Genomic DNA, 23,740 nt, shown 5'->3' with positions numbered 1-23,740 from the left:
CATAACAAAAGTCTAACTAACTGAAAGTCACTCTGACACCTGGAGGACAGTCACACGGCGCTGCCTTCAACTGCTTTTCCATCAGCTCGTATTTTCGAGCCTCAAAATCGTAAATACGATTACAAATTTAAAAAAGCAAACAAAAAACAATAATGGCTGTTTTATTTTGGAAATTAAGTGCTACAACGTCCATTTGAACCTCAGCAGCAAGGTGAATAGGAAAAAAAAGTTTCATAGGAAATCCATTCATACTTGAATATTTTATTAGATAAAAACTGATGTACATATGCATGACAACTAAAGTGTTAGTAGGCATACACATACAATTCTAATTAGTTTTACTGACAAGGCAAAAGGACATATAGTATATATAATAAATTGCATACTTTTACAATCAACTGTCGAGAAGGCAACCTCTAAACATGAAAATGTCAATAAATAGTGCAGTCGAAAGTTTTGGATTTTCTTAATCACACACCAGTGATATTTTTTTGTGTATTATATTGTAGTGGACCGTATTACACTATGGTACTACTTTACTGTGCAGATTTGGAGGGACCATATTGCATGGTGTCTGCACTAAACCAAAACTGAACTAAATGTGTTGCAACCTCAAAGTCTTTTTTATTGTCCAAACCCCCAACATATTCAATTAACTCCAATGAAGGACAAGGAAATGATTAAATTATCACTTTTGAGAAGCTGGAACCATTAAATGTTTTTGCATTTTTGCTTGAAAAAAATGGCTTAAACAAATAATCGATTATCAACATAGTTGTCAATTAATTTTCTGTCAAGCAACTAAACAATTAATCGACTAATCATTGCAGCTCTAGTCACAAGTATGCATTGCTTGGCTATAAAGTATCGCAAGCCAGAAAGGTTGGAAACTATAGTCTTACTGGCTCTGTCTAGGGCCCCCCTAATCCCTCAGATCCAAGGCTGGATTACCAATGGGACAACTGCCCCGGAGCTCCAGACCCCCAGGGACCCAAGACCCCAAAATGGTCTGGGAGAGCTGGGGTCCCCTAGCAGGTAAATTCAGCCCTACTCGGACCCCTGGGCCTGTGTTGGCTCCGTCCATGGTGTGAGGAGGACAAGGACTTATAGAATTAAGGTTGATAATTATTAATTTGAGTGAATGAATTAAGTAGTTTTAAGGCACAATTTCAGGGCATTCATCATTAACTCCAAGGAATTAAATAAGTAATTTGAGGGTATAAATTACTTAACTAAGGGGAAAGTGTATTAAGCACACAATTTAGTAATATGAAGGAATAATTTGTCACTTTAGAGAACGATTTATCAAAAGTTTCTCATGACCCTGACAACCCTGACAACTACCGGACTCTGTTACTTCCGACAGCACGTGAACACAGCATACTGGTTGCCTCCCCTCACAACTTGAAGCTGAAATCTAACAAAGTAAACGCAAACAATCATGTACGGAAGTGGTTCAAATCCGTGTACATTCACCCTTTAACTGTTGATGTAAGGATACCAACCAGCTGACCGAGGAACACGTTACATTTTTGACATTTTTAAATTAACTGTCCCTCAGTTACAGGAAGTGACATCACCACACACACACTTCTTTTGTCTGACGACCTTATCCGGAGGAAGTGAAGCTTTAGACAAGGCAGCCGCTTCACCGGAGAGAAAAAAAAATCTTGGAAAAAAAAAAAAAGGCCAAGAGGAAAAAAAAAACTTCACTGGTTTGCAGGAATTTGGACAGATTTGGAAACTGTGTCTAAATTGTCCCGACACACGGGAGTTCCGGGGAGGGAGACGGAGTCGTCGTTACCGGTAAACGCCACTATTCTCCATGCAATCGGTAGTATTTGTTGGTAGATTTGCATGACTCTGCGCCGCCTCTCTCCACCCGTCTCCACAGCCGGAAGTCTGTGAGGATGGTCTATTGGTTTTTTTCTCTTCGCTTCAGTTTTTTTATCCTTAGGTTTTTTTTTGCTTTGCTTGTTATTTTTTTTCCCAAGCAGGAGGGCTCCACAGACACACTGTGCTGTCCGCGAGCTAACTGTATGTTAATCAGCACGTCGGGCCTGATTAACTACAAGATGCAAGCAGCCGACATGGAGTCCTTCTGTTAAGCTACGGTTTATTGTAAACATTGCATATATCTGTAATGGTGTGGCATTTCATAAAAGTTAGCGATATTTGGTGTTCTGTAGTTCATCAGGCGCGATGTGGGTCTGTTGAGCCAACTTCTAGCTAAGAAACTGAATCTGCTGTGAATACCACAAAATTGAGGTCAGTTACTGTGTGTTGGTGCTCGAAACCATTAAACCTTACAGTTGAAGTCCAGTTAAGAAAGTTGAACATCATATTACATAATCGATGTCATCAACATTGCAGGAGCATAATCTCTAATGTACAATTTTCACTGTATTGAGCCAAAGACAACATGTTATTTTTGTTTTTCAAACCATATTCATGGTCTTTGGCTCTTCTACTCAGTTAGTTATTAAACCTTTATAATCATCTTATCAGTCAGTCTACCTCTGTTCTTTTTTTTTTAATTGGACCTTTGCCAGTAGGAGCCTACTGGCCCCAAGTCTGCTTTACACCTCCAGGCCCCCTCAAAAACCCCCATGTGTGGCAATTAGTTTGTGGTAATCTGATTAATAGGACTTTCTCACAGCAGATATGTTGACTTGTCATAATAGGAAAAGCACAGGTGTGACTAATAGTGTGAAAGATGGCTCTGTTCTGTTCCCCAGTAAGCCATGACAAGCGTGACAGTGAGCCACATGCACAATACCAGGACCCTGAAACTGAAGCAGCTAAATAGAATTCAGCCATCATTCATTTTATTGTAGTTTTGTCTGGGAATATGCGCCACTAAAGTGCAGGATCAGTTGACATGCCATGGGCCTTAAGGTGGGTTCAGGTTTATTACCTGATCTAGAGACAGTTTTTTTTTTTTTTTTAAAGTGGGGCCCTGTGTAAAAATTGGGTTTTAAAGGGGAACTCCACTGATTTTACACATCAAAGTTTGTTTACAGGTCTTTGGTAGCCTACTACTGCATATGTGAAGAAGTTGTATAAAGCCTTTTGTGGCTCAAGAGGGAGCTGCGTGAAATCTGCCTCAAGTGATGTCACTTGTTTTGAAAATGAAAAAAATTTGGGGTTGTGGAGTTAAAAAGAAGTGAGACGTCTGTAGTCCGCTCCTCATCTCTGTTTGAGGCTAGCTGCTCGAGGCTACATCCCATGGGCTACATCAGCCACTACTAGCATAGCAAATCCAAATCTCAGATTGAACTGTCGGAGGAAGAGTTGCATTGTGGTTAATGTAGGCACCATGTTTTGAAAGGGAAGAAGAATGCGTGGAATAAAAAAGATGGTATTTAAGGTTCTGCTGCATTTGAAACTGTCCGTTGTGAGTCTGATAATGTCATAGAAGTGCTAACTGCTATGGTCTGTGCACTGTTGGTTATGTCTTTGTAGTATTTGTATGTTATATTTATTACTGCAAAGTAACCAAGTGGTAGTACTGACTGGGTCATTACAGCAATTGACTGATGCTGCTTTTGTGTCATTGCAGAAATGATGGAAGATTCTCATTTTAATTCATCGTATTTCTGGTCTCCCATCCCCACTGTACCAGGACAGGTAAGTCTGGACGAGAAATCAAGAATATGCAGCTTCTTCAGTATTGATGTGAAGAAGAGGCTCCTTTTGAGGAGTGTTTTGTGACTGCAAGAAGAGGATTGAGGGAGTCCAGTCTGGTTAATCAAATTAAAAATCTCCTCTTTGCTGACAGATTGAGAATGCCATGTTCCTGAACAAGGTGAAAGAGCAACAGGAAAAGAGTGCTTCCTTCTCTCCTTCCTCTGCATCCCACTACCAAACAGCTCTTCTCACCATCCCCACTTCTGGGACAAAGACAGATGGAGGAGGGCAGGCTGGTAGCGTGGCACACCTCCACCCTCCTCACAGCACCCAGAACATGCTGCCTGTCCCCTCCACAGGCATCATGACAGCAGGTGAGTCTGTTTCTGCATGGAGAAGCCTCTGGGTCTTACTCAGTTTGAGACTGTACTTGTTTATTCCACGATACATGTGACATAATATCTAATAGGCCTGCCCCCTAAAAGTCGATGATTCGAGTCATCAGTTGAGAAGACCCCGAGTCGACTTGCATTTTATCATTTGAATCACTGCACTTTTTTGGCTGCGTCATTGTACCCAGAGCAACGAAGAAGCAACAGCACGGCAAGCTGTAAACTTTACAAACCAAGTCGTGTCTCAAAATGACCTCACCCCGAAACCAACTGTGATGGATACAGAGAAGGGTAATGGAAACGGAGGGCAGCATTAGGGACAGCCCTAATATCTAATGATCAAAGTACAATTTTAAATCAAAAGAACAGCAAAGGTTGAGGCTGGATTAAGATCCCATGAGTTTAGTTTTGAACTATAAAATAACAGCAATCGATTAAATAAGTTAGTTGATGAGAACAAATTTCAGTTACATGGGACCTCTAGGCTGCACTATGGGATAAGAGCACACAGTGCCAGTAAAATGAACACATGCCTTTCTCAATTTATGCTACAACCTTAGGGTTTTCTTCAAATAATGGAACAGCAGTGCTGTGCTTTTATAGCACTTAACACTTCCAGGTTTAGCATTTTATATACAAATATGTGTTGGTAATACATTTTTGAAACTGAATTCTGGAGGAAAACTACAAGGACACTGTTCATCTCAAACTGTAATCATGGTAAAAACACGCAGTTATCAACTTTGATTTCTTCTTTGCCTTTGTAATCTGTGATTATTTCCTTTTTGTCGTCTCTCTTGTTTTCTGTCCGTCACTTTCGGTGAAGCGGGTCTGGTCATCACAACTCCTCAGGGAACACTAGTCTCTCCCACCTCCTCTCAATCATTTGTCTCTGGTCATCCAGCAACGACCATGATTGTTTCAGCACTCCATTCTCCAGGTAAAGCACACATAATGACACACATACCATACTGTATACCGATATATCTCATATATGGTTCTAAAATTTAATGCCTTAATAGAAATTGTCTTTCACTAAGACTGGCCTTTATTTAATAAAATCTCATTCAAGCACAACATTACAATTTATAATTTCAATATGAAGTATATACATTTAAACTTCATCAAACGTTTAATGGGTGCATCTGCCGCCACTGCTACTGTATTATTGAGCAAGATAAATCAAATAACAGTCAAAGAAAAGGGAGTGAGTGAAAATAGTCTTTTGTCTCTTAAATGTACTAATGATGATGATGATGATGATGATGATTATTATTATTATTATTATTATTATTATTATTATTATTATATAAATAACTACTAAACATAAGTGTAGATAATGGAATATAATGACAGAGCAACTCCCCCCTGAGAAATCAGTGACAGCGCTGTATTAATGCAACATTAATGACCGTATCCTGATTGAAACCAGCGTTTTCACAAATGTCAGTGCTAACCTATTGAGGCTACGCAAATCAGCAGAAACAAGACTCAGGAGACCAAACAAAATCCAATTATGCAACATTTAATGTTGTTTTAGTGATTTGGAACATGATCAGACTTTTCACTGTGCCCAGGCTATGAGAGAGAAAATAAAATTAGATTTGGTTCATTTTGCTTGTAATGATATTTCTGAGTTATGAACCCAATTTAGCACCTCTCTTCAAAGCACAAATTGTTCTCAGGAGTTAAGCAGCAACAAGAACAAGAAAACAATAAATGAGAAGCTAATTAATGATTTAATTGCTTATCCAGGCTGTACCAGTAACTTATGGTTCTATGCCTTTAAGTTAATCAGTTTTTCTAAAAAGTATCTTCCACATGCAAAAGATGCTGTCACAGCTTGCTTTTACAATATTGGTTTGTGATTTTTTTATTTATTTAAAACATTTTGAAGGAAGCAACATTTGATTGTTTTTTAAACAGATTTTGAGTAAGAAATAGCCAAGTTATTCACAGAGATTATATGTCCTGTCTCATTCAAATGTCAATTACAGCTGAAAGAATAAGAACAGTTAAAATCATGAGACTTCCTGCAGCATACTTTGATTTTCAGTTTGATGTCAGTATACCTACAGACCAACTAGAGGGCAGTTAATCTGCAGAAGGGCTCATTAGAAACTGTTCCACAGAGAGCTTGCAAACCCCTGCTGCTGCTCGGTTCAAGAGTATTCTCTCCTCTTAACCTGCTACTGTTGATCTTGTTGTAGACAAAAAAGAAGGGGATGGGACGTCGCATTTGGTCGTGATGCCAGCGCCCTCCAAACGAGGCAGAAAGAAGAAGACGACACTGTCCAGGGTCAGTCCTGTGGGTGGACCAGGAAATGAAACACTAATACTGGCTCATCTGACGGCCGGCGGCCAGGTAAGAAAATACAGACGTAGAAAGGGAAATCTGAGATGATTAAAAATAAAGATCAGATAACTTTGAATATTTGTTGAATAATGTTTTTGACAGCTGGCATCTCTGCAGCATCATACTGGAGACCCATATGACTTGTCAAATGAAGAGGAAGACCATGGCCCAAAAGATAGCACAAAAACATACAGGTACAGTGTCAAAACAGCACCTGCTGTTCATCCCCAATTCTCCTCGCTCTAGCTGTGGAATGCAAGCACACCTGTTCCTCCGTGTCCTGTCGAAATCAGCGTAGAGATGTTTAGATATGAACTAGGTGCTGCTGGATATGAGCATTTGACACACGCAGACACCTCTTCTAAACACACTTCACTGCATGTTGTGGCAGAACATGCCTGCTTTGTAGTGGACGGTTGATTCTTTCTCTTAATGTATTTGAGATACAAATACATCAGTGCTTCATAGACGCTCCCCCCGCCTCTGCACACACTGAACATGAATGCTACCTGGCCTCTACTGTCCTCTTTGTGTTTTATATAGCATGTTCTTTGAGTTTTAAACTCTCAAGCACTCCTGTGTCCTGCTCTTTTACTTTTTATAGTATCTACGTACCTTTCCCTGTCAGTTTTCACTGATTTCTCCCTTGACATCTTTCCCTGTGTTTATGTGTCAACATTTGATTTTATCCCCTCTCTCCCTCCTTCCCTCATCTTCATTGATGTATCTTATATTATTCATTTTCCTTTTTATTGCAAGTATCATTTTCTTTCATATCTTATTTCTTTCTGTGGATCAATGCTTCATTCCTCCGTCTCCTTCCAACAACCTTCATCTCCTTTTTTTTTTATTTCTTTTTCCGTCGTCTTCTCTTGTGTCCCCTTTTCTGTATATGTGTCCCTCTTCTTCCTTCTTCCATCCCGCCCTCCCATTTCTGTGTTTCTCCGCCTGTAGGTGCCGGATGTGTGCGGCGACCTTCCTCAGTAAGTCTGACATGCAGATCCACTCCAAGTCGCACACAGAGGCCAAACCTCACAAGTGTCCTCACTGCGCCAAGTCATTCGCCAACTCCAGCTACCTGGCCCAGCACATCCGCATCCACAGCGGGGCCAAGCCTTACACCTGCTCCTACTGCCAGAAATCTTTCAGGCAACTCAGTCATTTACAGCAGCACACACGGTACTGCAGACCCCCCCACCCCACCCCCGGTTACCAACCTTGTACCATATTCCCCTGTCCTTGCCTGCCAAGTGCCTTTTTAGAAGCCCAGACTCCTGTCTTCTTCTTTCTCCTGGGGAAGACATTGGGGGGTTGTGCAGATGCATATTTCACTGCCATGTAGATGTTGGCTCGCATGCTACCACTTCCACCCAGAAGTGACCTTTTCAGAAAATTACGCATTTTTAAGTTGGGCTTTGTCCATAAGAAGATGTTCCATAATTTATATAATAATCAGAATGGCCATTTGAAATGCATGGAGCTCTGTTATATTAAATGATACATGAGAATATTGTACCCTTTCTTTCTTTTTTCATTTGTGTTTGTGCACAATACTTGCTTGTCTCCGTACAGTTTGTATCATATTTTCATCGCGTTTTCCCACTTTGTTTATTTCTTTATGTTCTGTCATTTCTTCTGCCCGTGCTTCTTCAACAGAAATGCACACATACACATTTAGAAATACATGTTGAAATGAAGGCTGATTTAGTTCCATTGTGCTTCCCCATGTAACCCATTGTGTTATTGCTTGGTATAATTCCTTATCAATGCTTTTTCTTACTTTCTCTATTGAATGGTGATGTGCAATAGAAATCCTTTGCTGCCATGCTCTGCTTTCCTGCTCTCTGCACTCATTTTGTAGTCATCCTGTTGCTGTTCTTTTTGGCTGTCATCAGATCAATTTACACTCATTTCTGGAGGCATGTTAATCTAAATGGATGAATTTATAAAACCTTTAAATTGCAATTATTACATTTAATATTTTGTTCTTCTGTTTATACACCCAAATCATATAGGGCAAAAGGATAGAGTGTCAAAATAATTTACTCTTTAGCTTTGTTTTACTGTGATTGCATGTCACTTTTGGGCATTTATAGAAACACATGAAATTTAAAAGAACATAAATTAAAACTGACACTGCATAGAGCAGTAAAAGTGTAAAATAATACAGAATTTTTGTTGGCTCTTGCTAACGGTTTCCAAATATTTTAGTGCTCCAATCTTCTCTTTACTTGTCTGGAATGGCTTTCTTGACAGGTTTTGATAAAGTGAGGCAATCACTTTGAAGTATGTGTCAAGCACAGTATCGTGTTTTTTCTCAGTCTACCTTTACATTCCTGTTTCCCTTTCTCTTTTACCCTCCTGTCTGCCCTCATCAGGAACCACACAGAGTCAAAGCCTCACAAGTGTCCCCATTGTACCAAGTCATTTGCCAACTCTAGCTACCTGGCCCAACATGTCCGCATCCACACCGGAGTGAAACCCTACTCCTGCTCCTTCTGCCAAAAGAGCTTCAGACAGCTCAGTCACCTTCAGCAGCACAACAGGTAAGTGAATCACTGGTCTTGGGTTTCTCATCTGCCTCAGTGTCTTTCTGCGGTCAGGTTAGATTACCATGAAAGTGACAGGAGTCCATGTTTGTGTTTTTTATTCAGGATTCACACCGGAGATCGGCCATATAAGTGTACCCATCCAGGCTGTGAGAAATCCTTCACGCAACTCTCAAATTTACAGGTGTGAAAGAATTTTGTTGTCTTCTCATTCAGTAAGTGCAATGAATGCACTATATATATAATATATATATTATTTACTATATAATATTACCTGTCTCACAGAACACTTTGCTATATTTTAAAACTTTTTTTTATATAACCATTTTTCCCAGTCCCACCGGCGTCAACACAACAAGGACAAGCCCTACAAGTGCACCAACTGCAATAAAGGATACATAGATGCAGCGAGCCTGGAGGTGCACATGTCCACACACACTGTCAAACACGCGAGGATCTACTCGTGTGGTCTCTGCAACCGCACTTATACCTCAGTAAGACAAATGTCCATTTCTGAAGAGCATTTCTACATGAAACACTGTGAATCGCCTCTCTGGCATCAGACAAGTGGCAGCTACTTTACACCTTGTAGTCATGTGTCCACTGTTTCCCCTCTGCCTATCCTCCCCTCATCTCAGGAGACGTATCTGGTGAAACACATGGAGAAACACAACCCAGACCAGTTGACTGCACCAGCAGTCGTGGGAGCACAAGCAGCACAACAGCACCAGAACCAAAGCCAGGGCCAAGCTGGAGCTCAGAGCCAGGTAGAGAGCACAGATGGAGGATCGAGCCGAGCTGGGAGCGGAGGAGCGGGCGGCGGCAGCCAGCAGGGACAGAGCCAGAGCAACTACCCCCAGACAGAAACCATCTCCTGTCCATTTGACCTACACCAGTATAAGACAGTTTCTGCCAGTGACATCCAGTACAAACCAGTCAGTGTAGCTGACATTACTTCCCACAAGGACCTCTGTCTCACTGTGTCAGCCTCCACCATTCAAGTGGAGCACCTAAACTCTTAGAGGTGATTAAAGGAGGGAGTTTGGGGGGTAGGGAAGATAAAATTAATTCAAGAAAACAATAAATGGAGGATGGAGAGTCGAAGGATTAAAGCAATACTAAGATGATACAAGAACTTCGGAACACATGACTGTGCCTGAACGATGGTTTGAGGCAGACAGGACAAATTATATGGTCACACAGTATACTGAAGACTATAATTTTGTTTTTATTTTTTTAGATTGTCTCTTTTTTTTTCTTTCTGCCTTGTTTGATCTGTTTCTTGTTGCTTAGCTGTCCTGTCTGAGTAGAAAGTGCATGTAAAGGCTGCAATAAAGTATGTTTCAGTCCATCACAGTGATGGTTTTATTATAGGGAGAGAGTCAAAGAGACAGTGCTTCTCTTTTATTATTGTTTTATCACCTCCTGCCGTTCCCCACAAATACAGCTTTGGCCATTGCAATTTATGGCCTCTCTGTTGATGAAATTGGTAGTTGACTGTGAAGGTAAATTTTTATACTTTCGTACAGAGACTTTCAGTTTTTACATCAGTGTTAATACCTCTACTATGTTGTAAAATACATGCCCGCAATGAATTATTTTAACCATAAAAGGGGCATAGAGGTTATTTCCTTTTCAGGAAAGAAAAAATATCAGTTAAGTATATATAGATATATACTACCAATTTATAAGATATGATTGTGTGTTTAAAGGATGTGGTAATCCATATAACCTACTTCACATGACCTTCTGGGAAGTGATGAGCCGGTTCACGTTTCATGTAATCCTATTGTACTGCTTTGTGTGTATGTCCTAAAAGTAATGCTATCCAAAAATGTTCTTGCTATTATACTTCCACAATAACAATGTTTATAATACTTCTTTACAAACATACCGACACATCTGATTTTTTTTTTTTTCGGCTCATAATACAATAAACCCTCTGAAATGTTTCTCATTGCTGTTTATTTTTTTTTCCTGTTTCAGTCTAATGCCAAATTAATTATTTTCTCATGTACCATAGTGGCTTTATGAAGGGACATTCATTTAGGGCTGTTACTAAAAAAAACTTAATTGCTGATAATTTTCTCGATTAATTAATTAATCATTTGATCTATAAAATGTCAGAAAATAGTGAAAATGCCCCAAAGCTTAAGTTGACCTTTTAGATTGCATTTAGCCATTTTGGCTTCGATGAATTACTGAAAAAAATTTATACATTTTCTAAATAGTTGTTGAATAATTTTCTGTCGATTGAGTAATTGATTAATAGACTAATTGTTTCAGCTCTACATTCATTACATGTAAATACCTTTTATTTTGGTCAAGAAAAACTATTACCAGGATATTTGAGATGTATAATACATGAAAAAGAGAAGCAAACACTATGCTGCTGGTGTTATCCATAATGGTCTTAATGATACTTAATAATGCTACTGTGCATCCAGGTATATTTATTGTTTTAAGCATGTCTGCTCTGCTGGAACCATAGACTGTATGCTGGAACGTGCAAATTTGTGAGGTGTTTACAAAAATGGACTGTACCATTAAAGAGGAGGGGGTTTACTGTCAGTTTAGCCAACATTTTCTTGGTACATGTATATAATGATACTCAGAGTAAGGTCGTTTACTCGACGTAAAGCTCATTCCAAATAAGATCATCTCAATAAAGAAAAAAATATTTAAATTCGGGCAGTGTGCGAACACTGAAATGTGGTCTCGTCCACCATTCTCTGCAGTGGATATGGCGTCACTGAAAAGTGTAGGAGTCGAGAAACTTCACCCGTGTAAATAACGTCAATAAGAAAGCTGTGTGACAGGCTGTAGATAGCAATACATAGTACATAGCTTTATTTATTTACCAGCTTATTTTTAAGTATGCATCGGAAAAAGCCATTTAGCAACAAACAGAAGAAAAAACAGCTACAAGTCAAACGGGAGAGAAAGAGAGGTAACTACATTCGCCGTTAGCGTTACCATGCTAGTATTAGCAGTTAGCTAACGGTTCGTGCTTCACAGCTAAATGTGAGGAGCACGAACAGTTGTGTGTCTGTTACGTTAAAATTTTCAAGTGGAGACCAGACCATTTATTTAGCCTGTAAAATATACCTCAATGTTTTCTGTTAGCTATCTGTAATAACAAGCAGTGTGATATAACTTTGCCTTCGAACTTGACGAGTATAAATAGTACAACAGAATAGCACAGGTGTGCGCATTTGTTAAAGAAGCGTTAAAAATTGCATAGCCATTAGATTTTTAGCCCTTAATAATACAAGAGTGCCAAATTAGCAGAGGCCGTGGGATTGTGTACTGTCACCTACAGATCCATTTCAAAGCAGCATTTAACAGTGATGACATGTTGGCTCAAATATTTCCATGTGCTTGATATATATTACACATTAGGTAAGAGCACAGGACACTGCCATCAGACATAATATGAGTTTGTGCGACTGTTAAAGTTGTTTAATTGCCATCAAGTTATTGAAATATTCTTTAATATCCCTTCATAATTCAAAAATGTAGACTTCACACCTCACTTAGGACTCACTAACGCACTTTAAGAACTTATTTAGGTCTTTCTGAGTTTAATTATACCCTGATTTGTAAGAAAATGATTAATTCATTTTCAAATCAAGGCCAGGCCCCATCGTCTGTTCCGTGTTAACACTCAATCAAGCAATGTCTTCTCACGCATTTCTCAACACAAACGTCGTTAGAGGTACATTTAAGTCAGTTTGGACTTTTGGAATTTCATTTATGTAAGTATAAACAACCTGTTTTTAACCAAGGTCAAATCATATGGTGGTTAATAGTTTCATCATTGGAGGAGGGCATTGTAGTCAGAGTAGACTTGTTATCAAGTTAGTGAAATGTCAGAACAATTTGAAACAAGCTTGTCATTTTTTTGTTGTTATTTTCTGCGTTGAAAACAATTTGTTGTTTCAATGGAAGTCAGCATTTACAATGCCACACTTCCTCTTGGATTGGGACTTGCCAGAGGACACCTGATTAGAAGCATATCCATATATGTAACAGACAATATAAGTGGAAAAGGTAGATCTTGGTATTGGATTCAAGAAAGCTGATTGGTGCATGATGTATGCCTGTGCTCGACTGTGATTCGTGACTTCCAGGTGACACAGGCTCTGGGCCGAGCATTCGCAATGCCAGTGTAGAGCGAGGAGGAGAGCGACAGTCAGATACCTCAGACAGTGAGACCACTGATGTTAGGAGAATAAATGAGCAGCCCTTCAGCAAAGATGGTAGATATGACCCCAACAGGTGAGTTCCCAGGATCATTACTCATACGTTGATTCACTTTCTTTAAAAGAATGGTATTGTGAAATATAGAAGATTCTGGTGAGATAAATACACATTGTGCACTTGGTGTGTTATTTGACATTCAGGGTTACCTAAAATGCATTGCCTGAAATAGCAGCAGGTTGCTTGAATTGGCAAAAAAGGTGCTACTCAATGATAATTAATTGGATCAATATGTCAGAGCATCTGTTTCTTTAGTGTGTGATATAAAGTTAAATCTAGAAAAGGTAGATCATGTTTGAAATTCGCATGTTCTAAAAATTATTTAAATCATCAATTTTTAGAGATAGCTACCCTATGCTAGGCAAATACTTTTAGTAGTCTCATTGATGTCCCCCTCGCACTTCTCTCTTCAGGTTCCGACAACACTTTGAGAAAGAGAGTAAAGAGGACGTTGAAAAGAGGAAGAAGTTGGCCAGGGAGAAGGTGCTGCAGCCAGTCTCAGACAAAGAACTTGAGATCGACATCAATGACATCTACCCCTCAGATAAAGGTCTGGCTGTGTTTTAATGCTTTCCACATGACAGTCTCAAAATATGCCAAACAGATGAGCAGAGTAGGTTAATGGAGTGGGTCACTGCTTGACACTCTGAAACTTGATTATTCACTGCCAGGTCTTGGTCTCCCTCGACGGCCGTCCTGGAATTATGAGATGACACGAGAAAACCTGCTGAGGAAAGAGGAGAAGGCGTACAGAGACTACCTGGATGACCTGCACTCCAAAAACCCACCTGGCTCTCTTAGCCACTTTGAGCACAATCTGGAGGTAAGTTACTTAACTGGTGCACTCTTAAGGGCTTTTTGACTGAATTACCAGTGCTGGACCACAAACTCTTTTTATATTTATTTTATATAATTTGCAAGTCTTTGTCCTAGCAATAAATCCAGCAAGGCAAAGATTCCCTCCATTCTTTGTATTAAATCACACAGCAAGTGATGCAATATAGGTCAGACCTCACCAATTTCCTGTGGACCAGGATTAGTCCATTTATTAACCTTCTCTGGTGTACACACTTGCTTTTGACCCTCTCTCCCCTCAGTAATAATTGTTTTTTTCAGCTGAGAGCAGTAGGTTTAGCATGCAGCCATTGAATAATTTTTGTTTTCTAAGAACCAGGATTTAAAAGTTCAGACTACCAGCACATTTTCTGTGCAAAATGAGTATTTATGAATCCTGTTGAACCCTTTGACAACAGATAACAGCATGATGTAATCCTGCTTGTTAATTACTTGCCTGTTAACTGATGATTACCCAACAGACGTGCTTTGCCACTTTCATCTTAAAGATATAACTGTTAGGGCTGTTATCCAGTATATAACTCCAGGATGTACCATGAACTGAATATTTAATTGTGGTAAAGTTGGATCATTTAGGGAAGTAAGAATTTTATGACATACCTGTGTATTGTCTGGTATTTTCCACTGGGGACAAAGTACCATATCTTTCATGCTGTGATATTGCTCACTTTTGCAACACTATTTTTCAAAATCAAAAACCCTGCAGATCATTTAATTTCAAAGCGTGGGTTTATCTCAGGAGGCACATCACAGCAGAAGCAGGGCTTGAGCAGCTGGTGGTGTGCTAAGTGACTCTCACTAATCTAGAGATGATGGCTTTTTAAGTTGAGCTGAGGATCAAAATGATAACACATATATGAATAAGCTGCTTGTTGTTTTGCTTGTTGGACTGGATGTTATTTTTATAGTATTAAAATGGAGCATTACTTTAAACAGAATAATAAATATTAGCTTAAAGTAGTTTTAAAAAATCCCTTTTACCATTGTTTCCAAATAAGCTGTCATGCTGAATAAGAACAGAAATTCTGAATTCATAGACATTATTTTGTATTGTTTACAATATTAAACCTCACCTTACTTCCCACTCCTTTTTTCTTTCTATTAGACATGGAGGCAGCTATGGAGAGTGTTGGAGATGTCAGATGTCATCCTACTCATCGTGGACATCAGGCACCCGGTAGGTGATTTTGTAAGCAAAAGGTCTATCTGCAGGATGGATCAGACCACTAGATGGAGACATAGTCAACATCCATCTGAACATCTGACATGGTGTTAATTATTTATCAGATTATTTACATGACACATTTTCAAATTTGTCATGTTTTTGTTTGTCAGTTTGGTCACTGAAATTAATTGTCCACATTATGAGGGAACATATTATTATACTGATAGGACACATGTACAATGCTGTATCTTGGAAAGCTGTTACTGAACATAAAAAAGATTTGGAGGCAAAGAAAATAAAGACAAGGAGAAAAGTATTCCACCTGATACTTCTACTTCAAACACATACTGAAATTTTACTAAGTCGACGCTTTTAGAAGTGGAACTGAGTTTTATGAGCAGTTTGCTTTAATTACAGGAAAATCTGGCTCTTATAGTTTGACAACTAATTAAATGGTCATATTTTGTATTTGGATAGATTTGACCTCAGATCAGCAGTTCAGTTTAGTAGTGTCTTTCAGTATCTCACATTGACCATTTGTTTTCCTTCACAAGTGTCCCATTAAATCTTACATATATTCTTGTAGTTTTGTTGTTAAACTCAGGGGAAATAGTTGCATTTAACTTGCTACTGTGTTCAAGATGTGTCAGTGTGATTTGCTACTCATGATTTGATTCCAAGTTATAATTAGAATCAAAGAACTGGGTTTAATTTTAAGACATCAGCTCCTGACATACTTATTCTAACTTCTAACAAGCCAGATATACTTTATGTGAAGTGAATTAACTTCCTCTATTTAGAGTTTCCAGTATTAATGTTAAGTATAACTTGTCTTGTTCCTTCCTCCTGTTTATTTCTTGAATAGGCTATAATTACTATTTTAACAAGGGGTATCCTCATGTAAACCACCCAGGTGCTGCAGTTCCCTCCAGCCCTGTACCACTTCATCACAGGAGATCTCCAGAAGCAGGTGGTCCTGGTGTTGAACAAAGCTGACCTGTGTCCTCCCCCACTGGTGATCTCCTGGAAACACTACATGACCTCCCAATTCCCCCACCTGCAAATAGTCTGCTTCACCTCCCACCCTGGACAGCCCTACAGCACAGGTGAGAAGAGGGAGAATAGGGGCAGGGTAGGAGGTAGGGAGAAACTGGTGGGATAGGAAGAGAACTGAGTGACACACATGAAAGATGACATCAGACAGAAATTGAAATAAACCTGCCACTCAGTGAATTTATTTGAGTGCAGTATCACCAGAATAACCTGACTGGCTCTCACTGTGATAAGAATAACCATCTGTCTGTCTGTCTGCTGGCTTGTAGTGCTCCAGAAGAAGAGGATGACGAGGAAGGCTGACTGGAATCACGCTGGAGGTCCTTTAGATATCCTGAAGGCCTGTCAGGAGATCACAGCAGGGAGAGGTGGGCGTCTGGCCGCTCTTAATCTTGCATACTCTTAATGAAACCATAATCACTCGGGCATCTGTCAGCAGTCTACTCTGTGAACTTGAATCTTGCACATTTGTGTTGATCTTCTAAGTCTTACATCTTATTTTCGAAGTTGACCTATCCAGTTGGGAGCAGAAGATTCAGAGAGATGCTGTTGCTGAGCGACTGGATGGGGAGTGGCCAGATGAAGGAGCAGAGTCAGTGCTGATGGAGCATCAAAGTGACAGCGCTATGGAGATGAGTAGCTTATCCAAGGAGCTCTACAAAGATGGGATTCTCACACTAGGCTGCATAGGTATACATCTGAGATTTCACTGTGAAATTGAACCCTGTAGCCAGTTTCAGTGAAAGTTTCTTAAAATTATTCCAAAACAAAATCTTGGAAAGAAAAGCAGGAAGTTTCAAAGAAACGTATCACCTGGGATTTCTCAATATTATAAGATCGAATATAATTGCATCAAAACAATAAGCACTTTTCTCTCCAATCCACTGGACAAAAGATTTACCAAGAGTTATAAGTCAAAGCTTATCTGGGCACTCAATATTATTTTACTTTAATGTGAAAACAAGGTCTACTTTATCTGGTTGAATGTCCTTCTCTGTTTATATTTATGGCACTTTCTGTTAACCTGTTTACATTTCTGGCATTGTGTACATTTGGTTTTTGCACCTTATTGATAGTCTTTTATTGTTTAAGTTTTGTTTTTATTTGTAGTCTCTATATTTGCACTCTTTCCTACTTTGTACTGCAACTGCTGCACAACAATTTCCCTCGGGATAAATAAAAAATACTCTGTAGTTAAAGGCTTCACTATCACAATACATAAAGAATACTGCTGAACCTGACCACTGTATAACTTAAGCCTAGCATCAGCCAACCGAATTAGGAACATAATTTGTAGATATTGAAGACTGATTTTTAAACCATCCTATTTTTTTCCCCCCAGGCTTTCCGAATGTTGGTAAGTCATCTGTTATAAACAGCCTGGTGGGGAGGAAGGTGGTGAGTGTGTCTCGAACCCCAGGCCACACCAAATACTTCCAGACCTACTACCTCACCCCGACGGTCAAACTCTGTGACTGCCCTGGACTGGTTTTCCCCTCCCGTGTGAATAAACAGTTACAGGTACATGCTCACTTTTGTGTACTTGAGAGCAGATGTGACTTTGAGTTTACTTGCCTGTTTAGGCTCAATAGAAACTTATTTGTGTTGAAGCACACACACACACATCTCTGCAGAAATGGATTATTGATTTTATACTTTCCCACTTCTTATGTTTCAAAGGCTCTTGATGAATTCCAGGGTTGTTTTCTGTGATGGCTGTTTTTTGGATACTATCTTGCCATTTTCAAACATTATTTTGATCTCCTTGATTCCTTGATTTCTTATTGATCTTTTTCTGTCTTCCTCTTGTCTTTTATTTTTGCCTTTGTTTTATTTTCTCTAGATTCTAGCAGCCATTTACCCAGTGTCTCAGCTGCAGGAGCCCTACAGCTCAGTTGGTTATCTGTGCGAAAGGACCCCTTTCCTCTCTGTGCTGAAGCTCAACCATCCCACTTTGCTGGAGAACAAACCCCACCTAAGAAACCAGAGGTCTGAAGAGTTCAGCTGGACTGCTTGGGATGTGTGTGAGGGTAAGCTGATTGTCAGTGGCACTGACCATCTAATTTGTTGTAGCATTTAAGAGTTTGGGAATCATATGTGCACAGTTACAGAATCATATGTTCACCTACTTCACCATTACCTCAGTACACCAAAATATTGAGAGGCAAATGGCCAACTTCCCTGAATAAGCATCTAAGTCATGACCCATTATCGATTGTAAAATATCAACATCTTTACCAGTAAAAAGCCAATTCCCACTTTGAGGCAGTCATGTGTAAGGCTGTCGTTATTTTATCTTTTTTTCTTACTGTCAAAAAATCCCATTGAAAAACCAAAACCAACAATACGTTAATACTTCCCTCAGTACTTTCCATCTTCCTTGCCTTGTCTGTGGCACTCAGGACTCAAGCCCATGTACCCATGCTCAATGAAGAACATATATTGATGTGTTTTTGGCCCATGGCACAGAGGAAGCTATATTAGGCTTTAGCTATATAGACAGTACTTGTTGGTAGAATCAGTTTGTTTTTGGGTTTGGTCTTTTCATGTGATTTGTTGGCTGTCAGAAAAATATATATATACTAGATACTAGATTTTTGCTTTAATTACAGCCAATACCATGATGTGTTATACTGTCACTAACACCTATCATTAAAATTCTCCCTCTCTTTTCATTTCTTTTTGTGTTCTTTAGCATGGGCAGAGAGGAGAGGCTATAAGACAGCAAAGGCAGCTCGCAACGATGTTTACCGTGCAGCTAACAGTCTCCTGCGGTTGGCAATTGATGGCAGATTGTGCCTCTGCCTAAGACCACCTGGCTACAGCTGCATGAGAGGTAAAATAGGCTCTTCCATGACTCCATTTCAGCTTCAAGTGTATTTAAAAAGTTAAAATGGCAGATGGGTAGAATTAATTTATTTATGGTCTACAGAGCATTGGGAAAATCACCCAGACTTGCCAGAGATTATGGCTCTTCAAGGAAGGGCGACAGATGAGAAAGGGACAGGAGAGAGGGACGATGACGAGGAAGGAGAGTCCAGCACCGAGCCAGAGGAAGAGAGAGACTGGGACGCAGACGATGATGAGGATGGAGATGATGAAGATGAGGGGTTTGGACAGCCAAGACGGAAGGAGGATAAGCCATCTGGCTTCAATGTCAACATGTACAATGTTCTTCGGGAGAACGAGTGCGAGTGATAACAGAGAGAAAGACGAGCATGAAGACATGAGTTGTTCCTCTTCCCCGACTTTTCCCTGTTTACCCCAGTGCACTTTTCATTCCTTTTTTCCTGCATTCCTTCTAATTTTTTCTTGCATTTCCACTCCTCATGTCATTACCTTCTCTGTACATTGACATGATCTATTCTAATCCATTCACCCTGTTTCCTTCTCCCTATAATATACAGAGCATATTCATGTATTCCATGCTGTGCCTCTGCTCTGCTTGTTCATCCATGCAGCTTATTCTTTAGTGTCGCTTCTAGGAATGGGTTTGGTTTGGTTTGATTTTTGCATATAGATCTCAGAAACAAATTAACAAAGTAACTTCCACAGCCTGGAATAATCAACCAATTGGTTTTCAATCTCTTTATTGATATGTGACCTCACAGCTGAGATGCCAAAGTTCAGGAAAGGATGATGAAACAAATCAGGTGCACTGACAATATGTCATTCATTGGAGCATACATCTGGCTCTCAGAACAGCTGGAGATTTAAGAATATGACTCTTAATCTTCTTTAGAAACCGTAGTTTGTCACAGCTTTGGTTAAAGGGTGTGGGATGGGATATTGGAGATATTGCCAAAAATGTGGAATGGATAAAACCAATGTTTTAGACACAGTTTTGCAGTTACCAGTATTACGACTCAGTTAGAGGTTCATTTATCTGAACTTGGTTTTGATTTAGATTATACTGTATCTGAGAGTTATATTTTATTTGGTGTGGTTATACACAGTCACACAAAAAAATTGGGATGGGGGAGGGATGGGTAGTTGAATCCTGTATTGCTGGATGAGGCTGATTCAGGAATTTAACCTGTAGTGTTTTAACTACTAGAAAAATGATCCTTAGATGCTAATGGAGATTAGTGCAGGATTTTGGCTACACTCATTCAGCAAGTTTATATTGCTAATGGCAGTACAGTGGGTTTGATCCAACAGAGACTACTTAAAAATCAGTTACAGTTCACTATTTTGGGAAATACACAAATTTGTTTTCTTCCAGAGAGTTAGATGAGAAGATTGATGCCACTCGTATACCTGTCTGGTAAATATGAAGTTTGAGACCAGGAGAATGTTAGCTTAGCTTAGCACAAAGACTGGAAACAGCTACCCTATCTCTATCCAAAGGCAACAAAAACCGCCTACCAGGGCCTCTAAAGATCACTAATTACCACGTTGTATCTTGTTTGTTTAAGCTGTACAAAAACCAAAGTGTAAAAATGTGTAAATGAAATATTTTATATATTTTCTACCTATCTATGTTTTCTATTTTCATATTTCTTTGCCGGGTGCAGTAACTTCCTAGACTCTGCTGGTTGCCTGGCAATTTCATAGTGAAGTCAAAACTCCAGGACATTACTGCACCCTGCCAAGAAATAGTCCCGCGCATCACCAAAATATGTAATTTTACACTTTGTTTTTTGTATGAATTAAACAAACGAGATATAATGTGTTTAATTAGTGAGCTTTAAAGGTGCTGATAGGCTGATTTTACTGTTACATTTGAACAGAGCCAGGCTAGCTGTTTTCCCCCCTGTTTTCAGTCTTTGTGCTAAGCTAAGCTAACTGGCTGCTGGCTATAGCTTCATATTTACTGTACAAACATGAGAGTGGTAGTGATCTTATTACCTAAGTCTGCATGAAAGTGAATAAGCGTATTAACCAAAATGTCAAACTACTCTTTTAACCACACAGAGAGACTGGCCATCTTAGCTTCCATCTGTCCATCATTAAAATAACATTACACACTCCATCTTTGCTGTTTGAATTATAACTTCAACATAGTACTCAATTACAAGGTCAGATCTTGTAATTCTGTTAAGACACCCACTGCAGACAATTCTCAGTGTTCGTCATTGTCATGTTTTCATCAAATTTTCTGTTGAAATGAGAAAAACTGACCTTTTTGCTGTTTGACCAGTCTCTTTCTCTGTGATGTGTGATGGCCCTGCTACAATCCTGAGTGCTGTATTATTGCGTGCTGTTGTCGTACCTCATTCATGTGTTCACTGAGGGAACTCTACAGCACAGTGCTGTGTTACTGTGTAATACATCACACTGCAGCCACATGCAGTCATTTCTACCATTGGTACAATGTAAAGCAGTTACTCAACACTACCATGCTGTTAGAAACACAACAGAGTATTAGTTGTGTTGATGTGGGTTTTTCTTTTTTTCAAAATATTAAAACTGACAGCGGCTGGAGAGTGTAGTGTGAAGGCTTGAGGTGTGTTCAAGCTATTGGCTGCATTCTTCATCTCATTCCTAGTATGTCTAATGATGACTGGACTGCTTTCTGCAATAAAAGAAAATAATCCTCTAAACCATATTGTTGTCTGGGACTGTTTTTGTATTTTATGTAAAGATGTGTTTAAGAAATTCGCTTGTAACCTGTGTGAGATAATGCATGTAGGTTATTATTATTATTATTAATAATAATATATTGTCAGGGAAAGATCTTTCAGCGACAAACCCTCTATGAGTTGTTGTTTTATTAAGAAATGCACACACACACACACCATGCCAACGGCCGTTCATTTCAAATGCACACAATTAAACAGAACAGATGATGTGTGAACTTTTCCTTTAAATGTTTTGACAAAATTTTATAGGAGATTTGTGATCAAAGTGGACAGCTTGGACATGTTTGGATGAGCTTTGTCAGACTAATTACACTTTGTGTGCTGTCTGAATGCCAAACAGTTTAATCTCATGGAGATGTTAGTGTTTTATGGTTAAAGTTTGTATTAGACAGAGGACTTCCTTTTGTCAGTACCACAGACAGATAATTACTGCGATAAGATTTTGATCAGCTGCTCCGTACTCAGATCTAATTAAAGTCCTCTCAAACTACTTAATTGGTAAATTTCCAGATGGGCGATATTTGAAGTAGATAGCATAAAATTAAGTAAAATGTACCCAACCACAAAATCATTAAGGAAGAATTAGTTATTAGCAAGCTTGAGCTCTCATGGTACAATTATTTATCAATGGGGACTGCTTTTATTATAACAGTGTTTGTTTTTCAGAGCACTTCCAATTTTCAGTTTAATTCCACTGTGTGTCTTACATGGCAACATTTATTAAAACAGGATATGCAAAGGGAGGAAGAGAGTGGCTTAAACAATAAAACATAACCCTAAGCATTGTCCGCTGTACCACTGCTTTTATTAACTGTGAAGCATATGGAATAAATTATCACCTCTCACAGCTTCTAATAAAATTATTTCCATAGTGATGTGTTAAAAATTTGAAACATATCCTTGAGATTTGTGTCTCATTTGAGTACCCTATGTCACCGTCATTATGGGATGACTATATTGACAGTGTTTGTCAAACTATTCACACTCTTGACACCTATCCATGATGGTATGATGATAATCACCACTGAGGACTGCCATAATCATTATTTACAGGATGGAAGTGGGTGGAAATCCCCTCATCATGCATAATTTAGATTCAGTGCCAACTTGTATTGTACTCCGGGATGCTATTTGCTGACTAGATAAACTCAGAGGTGGGAAGAAAGGAATCATCTGGAATTGTTTCCGATTTGAAGCCGGAGCGATGAGCTGGTTAATTTCCCCAGCTGGAGCTCTAACTATGTTGTGGCCCTCAAACCTATATGCCAGTAATTATAGCCAGACAAAGACCCCAGATTTACTGGAGCATGACACCATAAATTTCAAAACTGTTAATTAAATTCTGCTGTGTTAAATGTCTTTTCTGACAGCATTGGTCACGCCTATGATGCCCATGTGGTTTGAATTAGATCTTTTCTTTTTTTTTGCTTCTTGGAAAGCTTTCTCATGACGTAATCAGGTTGTTGTGGGGAGTCTTGCCCTCTTCTCCCCTCCTCTCTCTTATGTTTGCCCCATTCTTGCTCCCTATGTGACCCTAATTCTAACATGTGGGTGAGACCAGGGAGTAATGAATTGGTTTCACATGAGAACCGGAGCACAAACAGAGCAGAAAAAATCATTAGTCTAGTTTTATACGCTCCCCCTGGGCGCTGCACACACACACACACGTGCACGCACACACATACAGGTGAGATAGAGAGCGAGTGGGACGTTGTAAAAGGCTTTCAGGATGAGGGAGAACAACAACAGCCACGAGTGTGTTAGTGTTTCATTTAAAGACAAAAAAAAAAATCAAATGAGCCAGTTGGCTTTATAGAAACAACCAAACTGCAGTAAGTCTCATTATAGTAAATTATACTTCTATATCTCAGCTGACAGGAACACCTCTGTGG

The 23,740-nt window shown here is 39.3% G+C and overlaps 2 protein-coding genes across 8 annotated transcripts; both read left to right on the top strand.

Moving 5' to 3' along the window:
* The first annotated feature begins 412 nt into the window (after window positions 1-412).
* Window positions 413-10,879, top strand: znf384b (zinc finger protein 384 b). Of its 7 annotated transcripts, none has more exons than XM_044208956.1 (11): window positions 1,324-1,806; window positions 3,563-3,630; window positions 3,782-4,004; window positions 4,849-4,962; window positions 6,233-6,387; window positions 6,496-6,572; window positions 7,333-7,557; window positions 8,757-8,924; window positions 9,033-9,111; window positions 9,263-9,421; window positions 9,566-10,879. In XM_044208956.1, exons 2-11 carry the CDS (start codon window positions 3,565-3,567, stop codon window positions 9,947-9,949), a joined length of 1,650 nt encoding a protein of 549 aa, XP_044064891.1. In that variant the 5' UTR covers window positions 1,324-1,806; window positions 3,563-3,564; the 3' UTR covers window positions 9,950-10,879. The 7 variants fall into 7 exon arrangements, with proteins under 7 accessions (XP_044064888.1, XP_044064887.1, XP_044064891.1 ...); XM_044208955.1 differs by having other exon boundaries at window positions 1,333-1,806; window positions 6,481-6,572; XM_044208953.1 differs by having other exon boundaries at window positions 413-1,834; window positions 6,481-6,572; window positions 9,263-10,879.
* A 770-nt stretch (window positions 10,880-11,649) lies between these two features.
* gnl1 (guanine nucleotide binding protein-like 1) lies at window positions 11,650-21,812 on the top strand. Its single transcript, XM_044208951.1, has 12 exons — window positions 11,650-11,877; window positions 13,061-13,208; window positions 13,604-13,740; window positions 13,862-14,013; window positions 15,151-15,222; window positions 16,124-16,316; window positions 16,533-16,631; window positions 16,771-16,953; window positions 17,606-17,784; window positions 18,107-18,293; window positions 18,959-19,099; window positions 19,196-21,812. Exons 1-12 carry the CDS (start codon window positions 11,805-11,807, stop codon window positions 19,459-19,461), a joined length of 1,830 nt encoding a protein of 609 aa, XP_044064886.1. The 5' UTR covers window positions 11,650-11,804; the 3' UTR covers window positions 19,462-21,812.
* Window positions 21,813-23,740: the final 1,928 nt, after the last annotated feature.

The sequence above is a fragment of the Siniperca chuatsi genome, linkage group LG9 (genome assembly GCF_020085105.1).
Source record: "Siniperca chuatsi isolate FFG_IHB_CAS linkage group LG9, ASM2008510v1, whole genome shotgun sequence".
NCBI lineage: Eukaryota > Metazoa > Chordata > Actinopteri > Centrarchiformes > Sinipercidae > Siniperca > Siniperca chuatsi.
This window is presented reverse-complemented; position numbering and strand designations above follow the sequence as displayed.

What these genes read in the sequence shown, in the direction of transcription:
- znf384b (XM_044208953.1), top strand. Translation starts at nt 3,565, where the DNA reads ATGATGGAAGATTCTCATTTTAATTCATCGTATTTCTGGTCTCCCATC. An exon ending in TTCAGCACTCCATTCTCCAG is followed by an intron (nt 4,963 to 6,232) that starts GTAAAGCACACA and finishes ATCTTGTTGTAG; the next exon opens with ACAAAAAAGAAGGGGATGGG. An exon ending in GATAGCACAAAAACATACAG is followed by an intron (nt 6,573 to 7,332) that starts GTACAGTGTCAA and finishes CTCCGCCTGTAG; the next exon opens with GTGCCGGATGTGTGCGGCGA.
- gnl1 (XM_044208951.1), top strand. Translation starts at nt 11,805, where the DNA reads ATGCATCGGAAAAAGCCATTTAGCAACAAACAGAAGAAAAAACAGCTA. An exon ending in GGTAGATATGACCCCAACAG is followed by an intron (nt 13,209 to 13,603) that starts GTGAGTTCCCAG and finishes TTCTCTCTTCAG; the next exon opens with GTTCCGACAACACTTTGAGA. An exon ending in GTGTGAATAAACAGTTACAG is followed by an intron (nt 17,785 to 18,106) that starts GTACATGCTCAC and finishes TATTTTCTCTAG; the next exon opens with ATTCTAGCAGCCATTTACCC.